This window comes from Emys orbicularis, chromosome 4 (assembly GCF_028017835.1).
Source record: "Emys orbicularis isolate rEmyOrb1 chromosome 4, rEmyOrb1.hap1, whole genome shotgun sequence".
NCBI lineage: Eukaryota > Metazoa > Chordata > Testudines > Emydidae > Emys > Emys orbicularis.
This window is the reverse complement of record NC_088686.1, coordinates 40,404,839-40,418,024: the sequence shown is the minus strand read 5'-3', so window position 1 is coordinate 40,418,024 and position 13,186 is coordinate 40,404,839. Positions and strand designations below refer to the sequence as shown.

At 39.1% G+C, this 13,186-nt stretch overlaps 1 protein-coding gene across 19 annotated transcripts in view; it reads left to right on the top strand.

The window, feature by feature from the left end:
• The window catches only part of NRXN3 (neurexin 3), a 1,366,589-nt gene that overhangs the window by 1,215,340 nt on the left and 138,063 nt on the right, over positions 1 to 13,186 (top strand). For 13 of the 19 annotated variants that reach the window (XM_065404046.1, XM_065404048.1, XM_065404055.1 and 10 more), the window contains one exon: positions 6,459 to 6,548. The exons of the other annotated variants lie outside the window; for them this stretch is intronic. In XM_065404046.1, coding sequence (XP_065260118.1) covers positions 6,459 to 6,548 — 90 coding nt within the window. The remainder of the gene's footprint in view (positions 1 to 6,458; positions 6,549 to 13,186) is intronic. 19 annotated transcript variants of the gene reach the window in all.

Genomic DNA, 13,186 nt, shown 5'->3' with positions numbered 1-13,186 from the left:
TTTGGTACTATTCAATATTTTCATTAAATACTTGAATAATGGAGTGCAGAGAATGCTTATAAAATTTGTGGATGACACAGAGCTGGGAAGAGTTGCAAGCCCTTTGGAGGACAGGATTAGAATTGAAAATGACCTTGACAAATTGGAAAATTAGTCTGAATTAAACGAGATGATATTCAACAGAAAGGAAAAATCAAATGCACTACTACAAAATGGGGAATAACTGGCTAGGTGGTTGTATTGCTGAGAAGGATCTGGTGGTTATAGTGGATCAGAAATTGAATATGAATCAACAATGTAATGCAGTTGCAAAAAAAGGCTAATATCATTCTGGGGTGTATTGACTGGAGTGGCATATGTAAAACATGAGAGGTAATTCTCCTGTTCTGCTCAGCACTGTGAGGCCCCAGCTGGAATATTGGGTCCAGTTCTGGAGGTCACATTTTAAGAAAGACCAACTGGAGAGAACAGAAATGCTAAAAGGTTTAGAAAACCTGACCTCTGAGGAAAGATTAAAAATAATGGGCATGTTTAGTCTTGAGATAAGAAGACTGATAGAGGACCTGATAACAGTCTTCATATATGTTAAGGGCTGTTATAAAGAGGATGGTGATCAGTTGTTCTCCATGTCCACTGAAGGTAGGACAAGAAGTAATAGGCTTAATCTGGAGCAAGGTTAGATATAAAGAAAAAAATGTCTAACTGTAAGAGTAATTAAGTTTTGGAATAGACTTCCCAGGGAGGCTGTGAAATCCCCATCATTGGAGGTTTTTAAGAACAGGTTAGACAAACACCTGTCAGGGATGGTCTAGGTTTACCTCAGCGCAGGGAGCTGGACTTGATGACTTTGTGAGGTCCCTTCCAGCCCTACATTTCTGTGATTCATGCAGTACTTAGGCGCCATAGTAATAGGTGCTATATAAAGCGTGTAGATAGGTGGGGTCAAATACTAGGGGTTGAACCTAAAACCAATAACCAGAACTCTTTCCCTTAGTCATGAAGGTTATTTACTTATATTTCTCCTACTGAAATTTCATACATCACGAAAAGGAGATGGGTAAATCCAGTTTGAAATCTACAGCCCTAACTTCCGAAAGTTTTCTTACCCTATTACTATCACTATGCAATGAGACAAAATGTCTTATTTTTTTAAAGTCTTTTAAGCACTGAAGAAAAAGTTGCTGCTTTATTCTTAGGCTCTGAATAAAACCGTCTTTGGCATTTATTTAGGGCAGATGAATGTTTTCTTACGGTATTCTTATTAGCATCTTCACGGACTTGACAACATATCAGCTTGTATTAATATTCCACCTGGAAGCAAGTGCTTTCTTTCTGCCCAATGCAATTTACTGGAACCTTTGAGCCACTCTTCCTCGCTGTAGCAGCAGTATATCATCATTACTGGTGTCTGGACCAAGAAGCAACATTTGTCAGTGCCTGAATTGCTCTTTTACTTTAAGTGGCGCAAGAACCCATTTTGATTTAGAAATGGTCTTAAATTGAGTAAAGCTTGTTTGTTTTCTTAAAGGAACCATGAGATAACATGCAAAATTTTAGTTAGCAGTTTTCAGGAGGGAGTTTGGGAGGAGAATTCTACTTTACCCAGGGGTAGTTTTCAACAACCCTTCCTGGACCATTGTGCAAGCATCAGGTATCCTGTAGGTTAAATGGGATTAAGATATGGGAAGAATTTTAAAGAGATGTGATTACCCTCCCTAAACATGAAACCCTGAACCTTTCTGGGGGTCTGGAAGGAAAACTGAAGCCAAATTTCATGTAGGCAGTAATACTTGAAAGAGTCAGAGTCAGGTCTGACATCAGAGTTAGTCCTAGATATAAATCCTCAGTGGAATCCAAATATTTGCTTTATCCAAATCTGCACCTAGCTGGAAGTGACAGTGCTATACATTTTTTGCAATCAAAGAGGAGAAAAAGTACTTGGAGGAATGTTTCTCTGGGAGCCGACTTCCGTAATGGAATTAAAGTAGAAATGTTACAGAAAATAATGCAGATTTATAGCTGGGAGTGAAAAGAGTATCTTAAATGGGCGATTTCTGTTGGTACTAATAAAAGCTAAGCAGATAAATCCCATGGGTAAAAAGACCCATTCATATTCAAATGACCACAAGTAGCAAAACTAATCACCAAAACTTTTCATAATGAATGGGATCCTGCAGTCCTTTCATATGGATTGGAATTCTTAATGCAAAAGGACTGCAGTATTGAGTCTAATTTTTGTTTAAAGTAAACTATAATCTCTCCATTCATCTCTGTGTTTTTTGCAAAGAAAATGTTGGATCAGAGCTGGACTCGAGAAAGAAAAAAGAGGCTGGATGGTTTGAGAGGAGTGAGGGTTGCTTGTTTTGTGGGGGTTGGAAGGTGTGTACATGTGGTTTCTAGAAAGAGATGGCACTAAGGTCTCATGAGAGGCCATCACTTAACATTTCAGTATCTGAAGAGAAACATTATTATAGCCTGAAGACTGATGAGGTCACTTCTTATCACAAATGGGATCATTTCCTGTTGAAAACCCTGTGTTACTTTCTATAGAAACTCTCATGTTAAATTCTGTATTAATTTATTGTTTTTAAAAGCACAACTCAATATCAATATTAATTTAAGAAGATTTATGAGTGTGTAATGGTGCTTACTCTGCTGAATATTCCATGCATTTAACAAGGGGAAACGTGCTCTTTAAAAAAGTCTGGTAAATGGGGATATGTCGATGAACACATTCTCATGCACATGTTCTTAAAACCGTTTTTACTAATGTCTGAGATAAAGGAGATAAAATTTAAAAAACAGAAACATGAATAGATGCTAAGAGCAGGTACTAATGTGCTAATTTAAACCTTTTTGAATTTTCTAATGTCCTTCACACTTTCATAGCTTTTAAAGGTATGATTTTTCACATATATATTACTATTGGAGGCTATGTCCGCAAAACAAAATAATAATAATAACATAAACTTAAACCTGATTTTAAAAAATCTTTAAAGATGTGGTGGGGAATAGTTATGCCCTTTCTGGTTTTCAGGAAGGTCTAGGATTGATTCATAGAAGCAATTTCATCCAGTCTACCCTTTATAACTCTGTCACCCTTTCCCATTTCCTCCGCACCTGAGTTTTGCCAACCTCTCTTCCTGGAACAGTTTCCTACCTTGCTGAAGATATTTGAAGCACAAGATGATTCAAGTTGGAGAGCGTAAAATCAAATTTCGTAGCAGTGTAGAGTCTTCCAACACTGGTTTGACCTAATTGTCTTAGCCTAATGTGCCCTGCATTAGGGAGATTTCATATGACTGTAATTTTTCTTCCTTTTTTTCAGTCACTCCCCCCAAAACAGAAATATACATTATTATTGGGGCAAAAGGAAAGAGGTCCTGAGCACCTGTAACTACCACTGGGCCAAATCCTTAGATCCATACTCCTTATTCTGGGAAAACTCCCATTGTCTTTATTGGAAAGTTTCCTGAGTAAAAACTGAGTCAGCTCTAACTTAAGTCAATGGGAGTTTTCCCTAATAAGGAGTCAGTAAAAAGTAAGGATGTCAGAATTTATGTAGCCGTATGAGAGTTGCAATTGCTTTGCACCCCTCAGATTTTGGCAAATTAATATCTGGTCAAATCATACAATTTTAACTTCAACTCCTATAGACATCCTAAATTCTTATTGCCTCTGTAGCATAGATATAGTATCAGGCTCTCAGTACACACTCGGTCCTTTCTCAGAGAAAACTTTCTGGCTGCAGCAAACCAAATTTCCCTTAAGGAAGACAAACATAATTACTAATAGAGCAAATTCTGTAGGGGAGAAAGGAATAGTGCATTGATGAAAGGCCTGATAAAGAACCAAAATGCCTTACTAGTTGGTCATAAGAAATGTTACACCAAGAAATGAATTGTGTCCATAGTGTATTGTGTCTACATCCATCATTGTTGCTATTCGTCCAAGGACAGCAAGACCATTTTCCCCCAGTTCTCCACAGGGGTCCATACTTTACCATCCTTGACTTGGTATGTGTTGCCCCACCAGCATGAGGACTTTCAGAAGAGGAGTTTATCTGTTAGAACAAGAAATTGAAGAAACACCTGGCTTCCATGATTGACAAAGAAGCATTAAGACCATGACCTCAGTCTGTATTAATCAGCAGATGCTTATTAATGTAAAGACATAAAACTCTTGTTCTGCTGCTGAATATTTTTCTGTCTAGTTTAGTTTCTTGTACATATATTCTCAGCACTTCCTCAAGTCATTTCCCAGTCCCAGTATTGAATGTGGCTTAAGATGTCAGTTCATGAAGATATGCTTATAAAAGTAAAGGACTGACTTTTGAACTCTTTATTGGTGTTGATATGATTTAGGTGTGCAGGGAATATGCATACAGATAACTGACGGTCTCTGCAGTCATTCTGAGGCACCATGGTACATTCCTAATGTGATATGAAGCATGTTTGATAGAGTGCATTTCCAATATTTTACTTTACCTTTCCAGTTTAGTCAAAGAAGCCAGTCACGGTTGGCAGGCACCTGAGACTAGGATAGAGGAGCATATACAGCAAAGAGCACTGTGTGTCAGCCCACTACTTAATTGGATGTTTCTTCCATTGGAGAAGTATTCATAGCAGTCTTGTGAAAGGACACTTGCCCACAATGGACTTCCTTCAGGGAAGAAGAGAAATGGCTGACTTTCCAGGGTCACTATAGGTCATCTTCCCATAACAGATTTTTTTCATGCCCAGCTGGCTGAGAGTCTGTCCTTTGCTCCAACCTAGCAACCAGACTTTTGTATGTTAAGTGTTATGACTGGAGGTATTAACCAAATCCAAGTTGTTTTCTGCTTTACCTCTGAATTTAAGGAAATGCAGCTAAAATTTTTTAATAAATCTCTCTTACCGTTACTTCTACGCTATATCAAACATGAATTTTTGTCAGATTAAGTCCTGTTAATGTCTATCGCAGTAGCTCCCCCTCTCCCAGACAGTAGTTGGTGAAAACCACTTCTACCTGATTTTATCCTGCAGAGGGCAGCTAGTACATTACTCAGTTAGCATTTCCAAGCTACACATGCCCAGGAAGGATTATGGAGCATGTGTGATTTAACACTCACTGCTTCCCTTATGGTGGCATCTGCTGTTGAGTGGGTGGGGCATCTTGCCAGCTGTTAGTCACACATTTTTCAATGTCCTGTTTTTATATTGCCATACCAGAGTCTAGCATCTGATTTGGAATAAACAAATAAATATGAAGTCATTTTAACTGATTCCTTCTTATACCACAGATGGGTATGTGGCATTTAGAAACAAACACACCCCAAGGCATGATTCCTGGACTTAGGTTTATTTAAAACAAACAAGCAATAGCACTACAGTTTACAATTGTGTTAATTCAGTGAGATGAGCTCTTATCCTAGCTTGCTATCATATTTTTTTAATGAAGGTCTTTTGCTTTGTATGTGCATTTCAGCCCTAAACAAAAGCGTGAGAGATTGACCTTGAACCATTTGACTCCATTTATTTGATCAAATTGTCTTAACATAAATAAAACATTAAATCAAAAATAAAGGCAGTCACAGAGTGTCTGTGGTTGGAGAAGAAGAAGAAGAAACAATGAGCAAAACTCTGATTGCTTCCCTGTGTTGGAGATTGGGCTCAACCATGAGGTTCTGGGAGTTCAGATCCAAAGTTTGGTTTAAGCCCATCTTATTATTTATATTGTACTTTATGACCCTAACCCTAAAATACACCACATTAGACCGTCTTGTTGCAAAACTCCGGTTGACTTCAATGGGTGCAGGCCCAAGCCTTGGGTAAGTAGGCACAAGCCTTTATGGAGGTTTGGTTGCCACTTCCTTCCCATTCCTGTTTTCCCTCCCATGTCTCCTGTATCCCCACATCCTATGACCCTCTTAGTTTGTTTCTGCTGTGTCTTTTTGACATCTCTTGCCTCAAATCTGTCCCTTTTCTCTCTTTCCATATGTATTCCACTCCTTCCCCACGTATCTCCCCCTCCCACCCACCCATCCACCTTCTCACCTACCAACTAGAAGAGGGTCCAGAACGTCATCCGAGGCTACATGCCTGTGCAATTGACAACTTGTACCACATATATTGCCATCAGTGTTATACTCTGACCATAATATTTTTCAAAATTTTCAGCCTACATCACCAAGTTGCCCAGTGTCTCACATTGCAAATTAGATATTTGTGGCTTTTAACTAAGGTAGACAAAAGAGTGAGATCTTTTTCTTAAGATTTAAACACTTCGATCCTTCCAGAATTCCAGGCAATGAGTGAATAGCTTTTCTCCACCTCATTAAAGAAGATAAAGCTCTTTCTATATATATACATTTATTCATATTAAATAAATTCATAAAAACAAAAAAAATCTAGGATGTTTTTAATGATTTCATTGACTTTTCAGATTGTTTTTTTTAAGCTGTGTTTTAAACTTTAAAGGCAACACTGATAATGAACGGTTCCAAATGGTAAAACAGAAAATCCCCTTCAAATATAACCGGCCCGTAGAAGAGTGGCTGCAGGAAAAAGGTAACAGTCGTTAAAAGTTTCATTTTAAACCCATTTGATTCTAAACCCTTATTTTTAAAGCCTGCAAATAAATGTTTCTTAAATGATAATCGCCTGCTGCATAAATGACTGTTTTAATTTTCATTATAATTTGTGTCAGCATCCACCTGCCATATGTTGATAAATCATGCTATAATACATTGCTATTAAAATGAAGTTAAAGGGACGGAATTCTAAGCTTGCTATCAAAAGTAACAACAAACAAACAAGCAAAAATTCAGGAACCGCTTAAAACAAAACAAAATGCAACAACATGTATTATGGCAATTTAACCACTGCATGATCTTCCTGTTTTAATTTGTTTTTAAACTACATCTATATTTTTATTATCAAAGTTTTCTTAAAAGTTTTTTCAAACCCAGTTGTTAAACCGCGTCCTGTAAGATTTTTCTTTCATTAGCGTGGCTAGCAGTTACAGCTGCATGTCTCCTAATTGTTTTAACATAATTAACAATTTTAAAAAATGTTGTAGGGAAAACATTTTTTTAACATTTTCATTTAAACTAAAATAAAGGAGACAGAGACAGATTGTTCTGTCTTTTTATGTTAAACTTGAAGGGTTTTAAAGTGCAGTTTTAACATTTTTCTTATTTTATTTTTGTAATTTATGGGACAAATTCTTCTCTAACTTACACCCCAGGCAACCCTATAGATTTCCATGTATGGGCACATGGCCCCAGTTCATCAAAGCACATAAGCACATGCTTGACTCCCCTTGACTTCAGAGATTTAAGCATGTACTTAAGGGATTTGCTGAAATGGGGTCTATAACAGCATAGAATCTGGTTCTATACCAGTAATTTGTGGAGGGGTGGAAATTATTTCATGCACTTAAGACCTATTTCAAAGCCTGTTAAAGCCAATGGAATTAGTCACATTGACTTCATTGGGCTTTGGATCAGGCCCTTGATGATATATTGGAGATTAAGACACAATCATATCTCCTCCCTGCAGCCTAAATGTGATGCTAAAAATAACTTATAACAGTTGCAATGCCCTGAAGTTTAGGAAAAGCAGAACAAAATCTTCTCTGGGTTTCCTTTAAAGAAATTCCTGCTGATAAAAGGGGGTGATGGTTGGACTCAAATCTAGCATTTTCTGTGTTGATTCAGACTACAGATCTTACCAAAATACTCCAGAGAAGAAAAGCAATATACTGTCAGATGGATAAATACCCTTTACATTGTATTTTCCACTTCCTTATCTCAGGGGTTTAGCAAATTGCTCTCACCAGCCTGAATTGTGTTGGGGACTAGAGGAACTTTGCTAACTGCAATTAAAATATTTTCATGTGAAGGGTCTGATCCTGCAAAGTGCCGTGCACATTCAGCTCCCATTGACTTCACTGAGAGCTGACAGCATTCCCCACCACACAGGATTGGAGCCCTACCTGTGCAATGTGTGACTATAGTAAAAATATTTGTAGAGCAATATTAACCCATTAAGAGCAGTGGGAGGAGGTCAATTAAGGTGGATAGGTCTCTTAGCCAGTGGGGGTTTACAGAACATTTCATTTGAGCCAACTAACAAAGAGAGAATGAGAGAGTAGTGTTGAGAAAATGCTCATTGAGTCTCAACGGGTTGCCCTGTTAATTTGCATGAGCCGATTAAAAAAATTAAAGTTTGACATTAAAAAGTGGATAATTTTGTTTCAATAATTTCAAATTGATAAAGTCCCTTTAACACTAAAGAAAACGATTGCCTCACTTTTGTTAAAACAGATGCATGTCTGACTCCGTGATGCAGTTCATGTGCTTGAGAAACCTGTCCTTGTTTTGTTTACTTAATCTTTTGGTTTTTCTTTGAGTCCTTTATTTTATGCCCTTGCTTCTCCAAGTCTGAGCTTTTAAGCATGCCAAGGCATTTTCATTTGTAAACCATCCCAAAGTTTTGACCTGGGGTTTGCTATTCTGTGGATGACGATGCTTTGTTAAAAGACAATCACAAAAGGGCAATGGGGTCTAAGCTAGTTGGTCTCGGAGAACCCAGGCAAACTACGGGCATGGGGCGTGTTTGTGCTAGAAGGATATAGAATGTTTTTGTTAACATAAAAGAAAATTGAGTCTTGGCAATTGGTGTGATATAAAGACATTGTGCACTGTGACAGTGTGACAATGATAGAATATAGTTTTGTTCCACCATACCAAGATGGATGTATCCTTTTAAATAACATGGTTACCACTTAGTGGAAAGATTTAATAAGTAACCATTCACCCATCCACTCGTCCATTCACTTACCCACTCAGTCATCCACCCGGTCATCTATCCATCTCCTAATGTATCAAGAAAGCCGTTTGTCAGAAGCCCTTGTAAAGATGATGAGTGAAAGGGTAAATAGCTATCAAAATACAGCATGATAAATTGATGGATGGATAGATTGATCAAAGAAACAGCATATAGAATAGCTCTCTGCCAGGTGTGAATTCTTGGCATGAATAAGGTAAGATTAAACAATTTTCAATTAGCATGAATTTCTAAAAATTGCCATAGATATGGCGCTGATTTGATTGCACTGTCACTTTATTCAGAATGATCATATAGTTCATTCTTGGAGAAACAATATAATAGAGAACCTTTCTGAATGTTCATCTACTAGAAGAGTTAAAGCTACTGTCCAGTGTGACCAATACAGGGAGAAAAGTATTCATGTTTATATTGTTTTTTAATTTTTAGTTTTATAAACTGGATTTTAAAAATCTAATAAAAAGCAGCCTATCTTGCAAACTTTATTCATATGAGTATACCTAGTAACACCTGAATACAGCTGACTTCATTGGGATTATTCATGTGAGTAAGAAATGGAGAATTGGGATTAATCTTCTCAATGCATATATTGATAACAAGACCAGAGTTGGTCAACAGAATGCATTTGAGCCTGCTAGCATTCAAGGGTTTGACCAGGTGAGGAAGAGAAGTAGCCATAAGCACTACGACAAAAGGACTGATCCTGCAAATCCTTGCTCACGAAAATAATTCTTACTCATATGAGTAATCTCATTGAGTTGAATGGTCCTACTTGCATGACCAGTTGCTGCTCATGTGAAGTAGGCTTTTTAACAGTGCCCCCAAACTCTGACTTAGCGTTATGGAACAGATACTGTCGCCTAAGATTTCACTGACACTGAAAGGGGGAAATTCTTCGTAAGAATTTTTTTGGTGAGCATAGAAATCAAAATGAGAGAGTGAACAAATAGTTCACTGAGACATAAAACCTTGAGTTGTGCAAAGTTTTATGCAACAATTAGAAAATCTTAACATACATTTGCCACTTTTGCAACCCCTATTAATAAGAAAAGCCTAATAAGTAGAGAGCTAGGTGGAAAATAAGGATCCAAGTCTGCAATGCTTACTCACATTGAGTAGCACTTATTCAGGTAAGTCATGCCTTTGGAGTCAAAAGGACAATTTGTGAGAGTTAGTTCTACTCAGTGTGAATAAGGATTGCAGAATCAAGCCATAGATAAACTAGAAGAAGGGAGGTCTGACGTGGCTCTGGAATTCTGCATATTTCTTCTTTTGGATATTTTTCTTTCATTTCATCCACTTGCTTCCTTTATGCTTATTCAAGTACAGACACCTCACACCAGAGTTGTGAGTTAGGAATGACTCTTCATAGAGAAACCCAACAAGTGATTGTCCTTTTAGCAAGCACAGCTTTAGTACCAGTGCTGTGTTCGGTAGTAGCTGCATGCATTGTGTTCAGCTCTTGGACTAGAAGAGCTCATTATTCAAAAGGAAAACACAATAAAGTTCATACTTTACTGGCATGGGGCCACGCCCATGTGGTAGGTGTTCCTAGAATATTAGAGGGCAGAGAGAACTGAGAAGTGGTGAAGAAGGTAGAATATGTGTCAACATTGTTGTGGTGACTCGTTGTCTCTGACAAGAAAATGGAGCTATCCTAGACAGTTGTAAGGATGTGTTATGGGCATGGGTTAAAGTAAAAGGAGAGCATCAGGGAGTCCAGCTACCCTCCTCTACTAAAAGCATAGAGAGAGCACTCCACTTCTCTTCATCTTCCTGGCTCGGGGAGCTCAGCTACCTCTCATCACTTGTGGGGGCAGCAAGGACTCACCGCGCATTGGAATCTGAAATGGGAACAGCAGGAAGAGCTAGGGACTGGCTGAGGAAATTGCTGGGTCTTCCACCACTGAGGGGAGAAACAGCGACACCTGATAAGAGAAGTGATGTTCCCTATCTGTCTCTACTACATTCAGATCTGCCTCCCAGCCCCCTTCCCTACCCTCCAGGTTGATAGAGGAAAAAGGAGACCCTGGTTCCCTGCTGCACGATATGAAGGGGTTAGAAATGGAAACAACTGGTCCCTCATCAGCTCTCCCTCCATTACAGGAGGACAATATCTCAAGTGTAGCAAAATGGCCCTGTCATCTCTTTTATCCCTCCAGGCACACCCCCCTGAGGGGAAGGGCAGCGGGAAGAATGTGGTGCTTAATTTGTAATGAAACAGGTGCTGGGGCTCAAGCAATTAGGTGTCCAGGGCTCAAGCAATTTTTTTTACTTTCATAACTGATGCGGCAAACCCAGATGAGTCGGGGCTATGAACTGCCAAATCTAGTGGTGCCGGAGCTCAGCCCTGCCACAAATTAAGCACTGGTGACACAAGATGGAAGTGAGTGAAGAGGAAGGAAAGGGCAGCATGGGAGGAAACATAATGGGAAATTGAGAGAATATGGGAGAGAGGAGAGGAGATGCAGAGCGGAGATGCAGAGCAGAGTGATAGATGGAACAAGGTAGTCATAGGAAAACTGAAACACTAATGGAATGAGTGGAGTGACATAAAATAAGGAAGAAAAGAAAACTCAAGGGACACAGTAAGTCACAAGAATATAAACTGTTGTACAGTATCTTTGATGCCAAACTGTACATTATTGTTTGCACTAGATCTCAGGGGAGTGTTTGCAAACAAAGAGGGGGCTTGAGAAAGCTGTATTTTGATAGGAGATGCTCACAGGAACCCAGTATGCTTTGAGATAGGAGAGGGGATAAGCTACTTTGGTTTTACATGGTGGGGGGCCTGTGGTTTTGGTGCATGTTTGTTGATGTTTTAGTGGAACATAACTTGCCTCTGGTAAGTTAAAATCTCCTGAAATGCAGGAAAATGCATCAGATATTTCAACATTTTCCAGGGAAAAGATGCAGTGCTCCCTCCATTTTTATTTTTCGATTTTACATCAGTACAGATCCTCCATCCTGGTCAAGTCTAAATGTTGATATTTATAGGTATGGGGGTGGGGAGCACTAGGGATGTGCACCCCGCCCCCACAACTCCATACATTACACATACACATACACTTTTGCTTGGCTGGCTAGCGCCCTCCTTGGGGACAGGAACTCCTTTCAGATACATTTCTTCTCTTGTCCCCATTCTCTTCCCCATGGTCCATCCCGTCACCATAAGATGATGCAACACCGCATCACCACTTGACTTCAAGACCCGTCACGACGACCACCAAAATTGGTGAGCTCCCCCTCCTATTTTGATCTACTTTAACCACTGGCTTTGAGGGAATGAACAGTGGGATATAGGCTATGCTCTACTACATTCTGCACTTATCAGGTTGGACTAGAGAAAGAAAGTGGTGAGTGAGAGAGGGGAGAGGGAAGGGATGGGGACGTGTGCACATATTGTAAGAAAGGGGTGGTGGAGGGAAAACATATTTGAATAATCCATTAATAATTGATTTGACTCTGCTTTGATGACCCTCCTGAGCTCTGGCCAGTCTGGTTCCCTGTTAATTCAGCAGATTCCATTGGCATGCCCCAAAACCTCACACAGAGAGTGAGATAACAAACATTTCGTTTGCACTGGACACAACAATCATGGCTTCAATTTAGTCAACCCAATGCAGCATGGAAAAGTGGGCCATATTTATGAATCAATTTTGTCTGGATGTCACTTGAATGGTCTGTGGGATTAGGAGAATTGGCAGCTGTTTCTAGGGTCCATTCTGAATAGGTACATTCCTTCTGCAAACATGATATGAAATCCATACCTGACACGCCCTGTGTGACCTTGGGCAAGTCACTTAACCTATCTAGGCCTCAACTTCACCATCTATAAAAATGGGATTAACACTGAGCTACCTCACAGGGGCGTTGTGAGAATTAATCACCTTAATTACTATATTGTTCACTATTCAAAGAACTGTGCTCTTTCATAGCACCAGAAATGTCCATGTTTGGCGTTTCCAACTTTTAGATTCCTGATCCTTTCTGATAACTATATTCCAAACCCAGACTCTTGCATTCTGCTATTCTAAATTCCCCATGCAGTCCAAAGATCAGCTTCTCTTAGAGTATCTCTGTATCTTATCCTTTCCTGTCTGTTCACAGATGCTCCTTCCCGTTGACCATTCAGAGATCAAAGATATATATGTGTATATACATTGGGCTAAGCCTAGAGAGATTTTATCATCTGGGTTGGTTTTCAGTCTCCAAAAGCTACTAGAGGAGACTAACAGATTAAAACATTGGTTGTAATGAAAGATGGGCCAGCGTTTCAGTTTGGATCCAGATCTATGGTTGGATCCAAACTTCCCCAGAGTTTAGTTGTATGTATGGAGGTGAGAGTGAGAGGT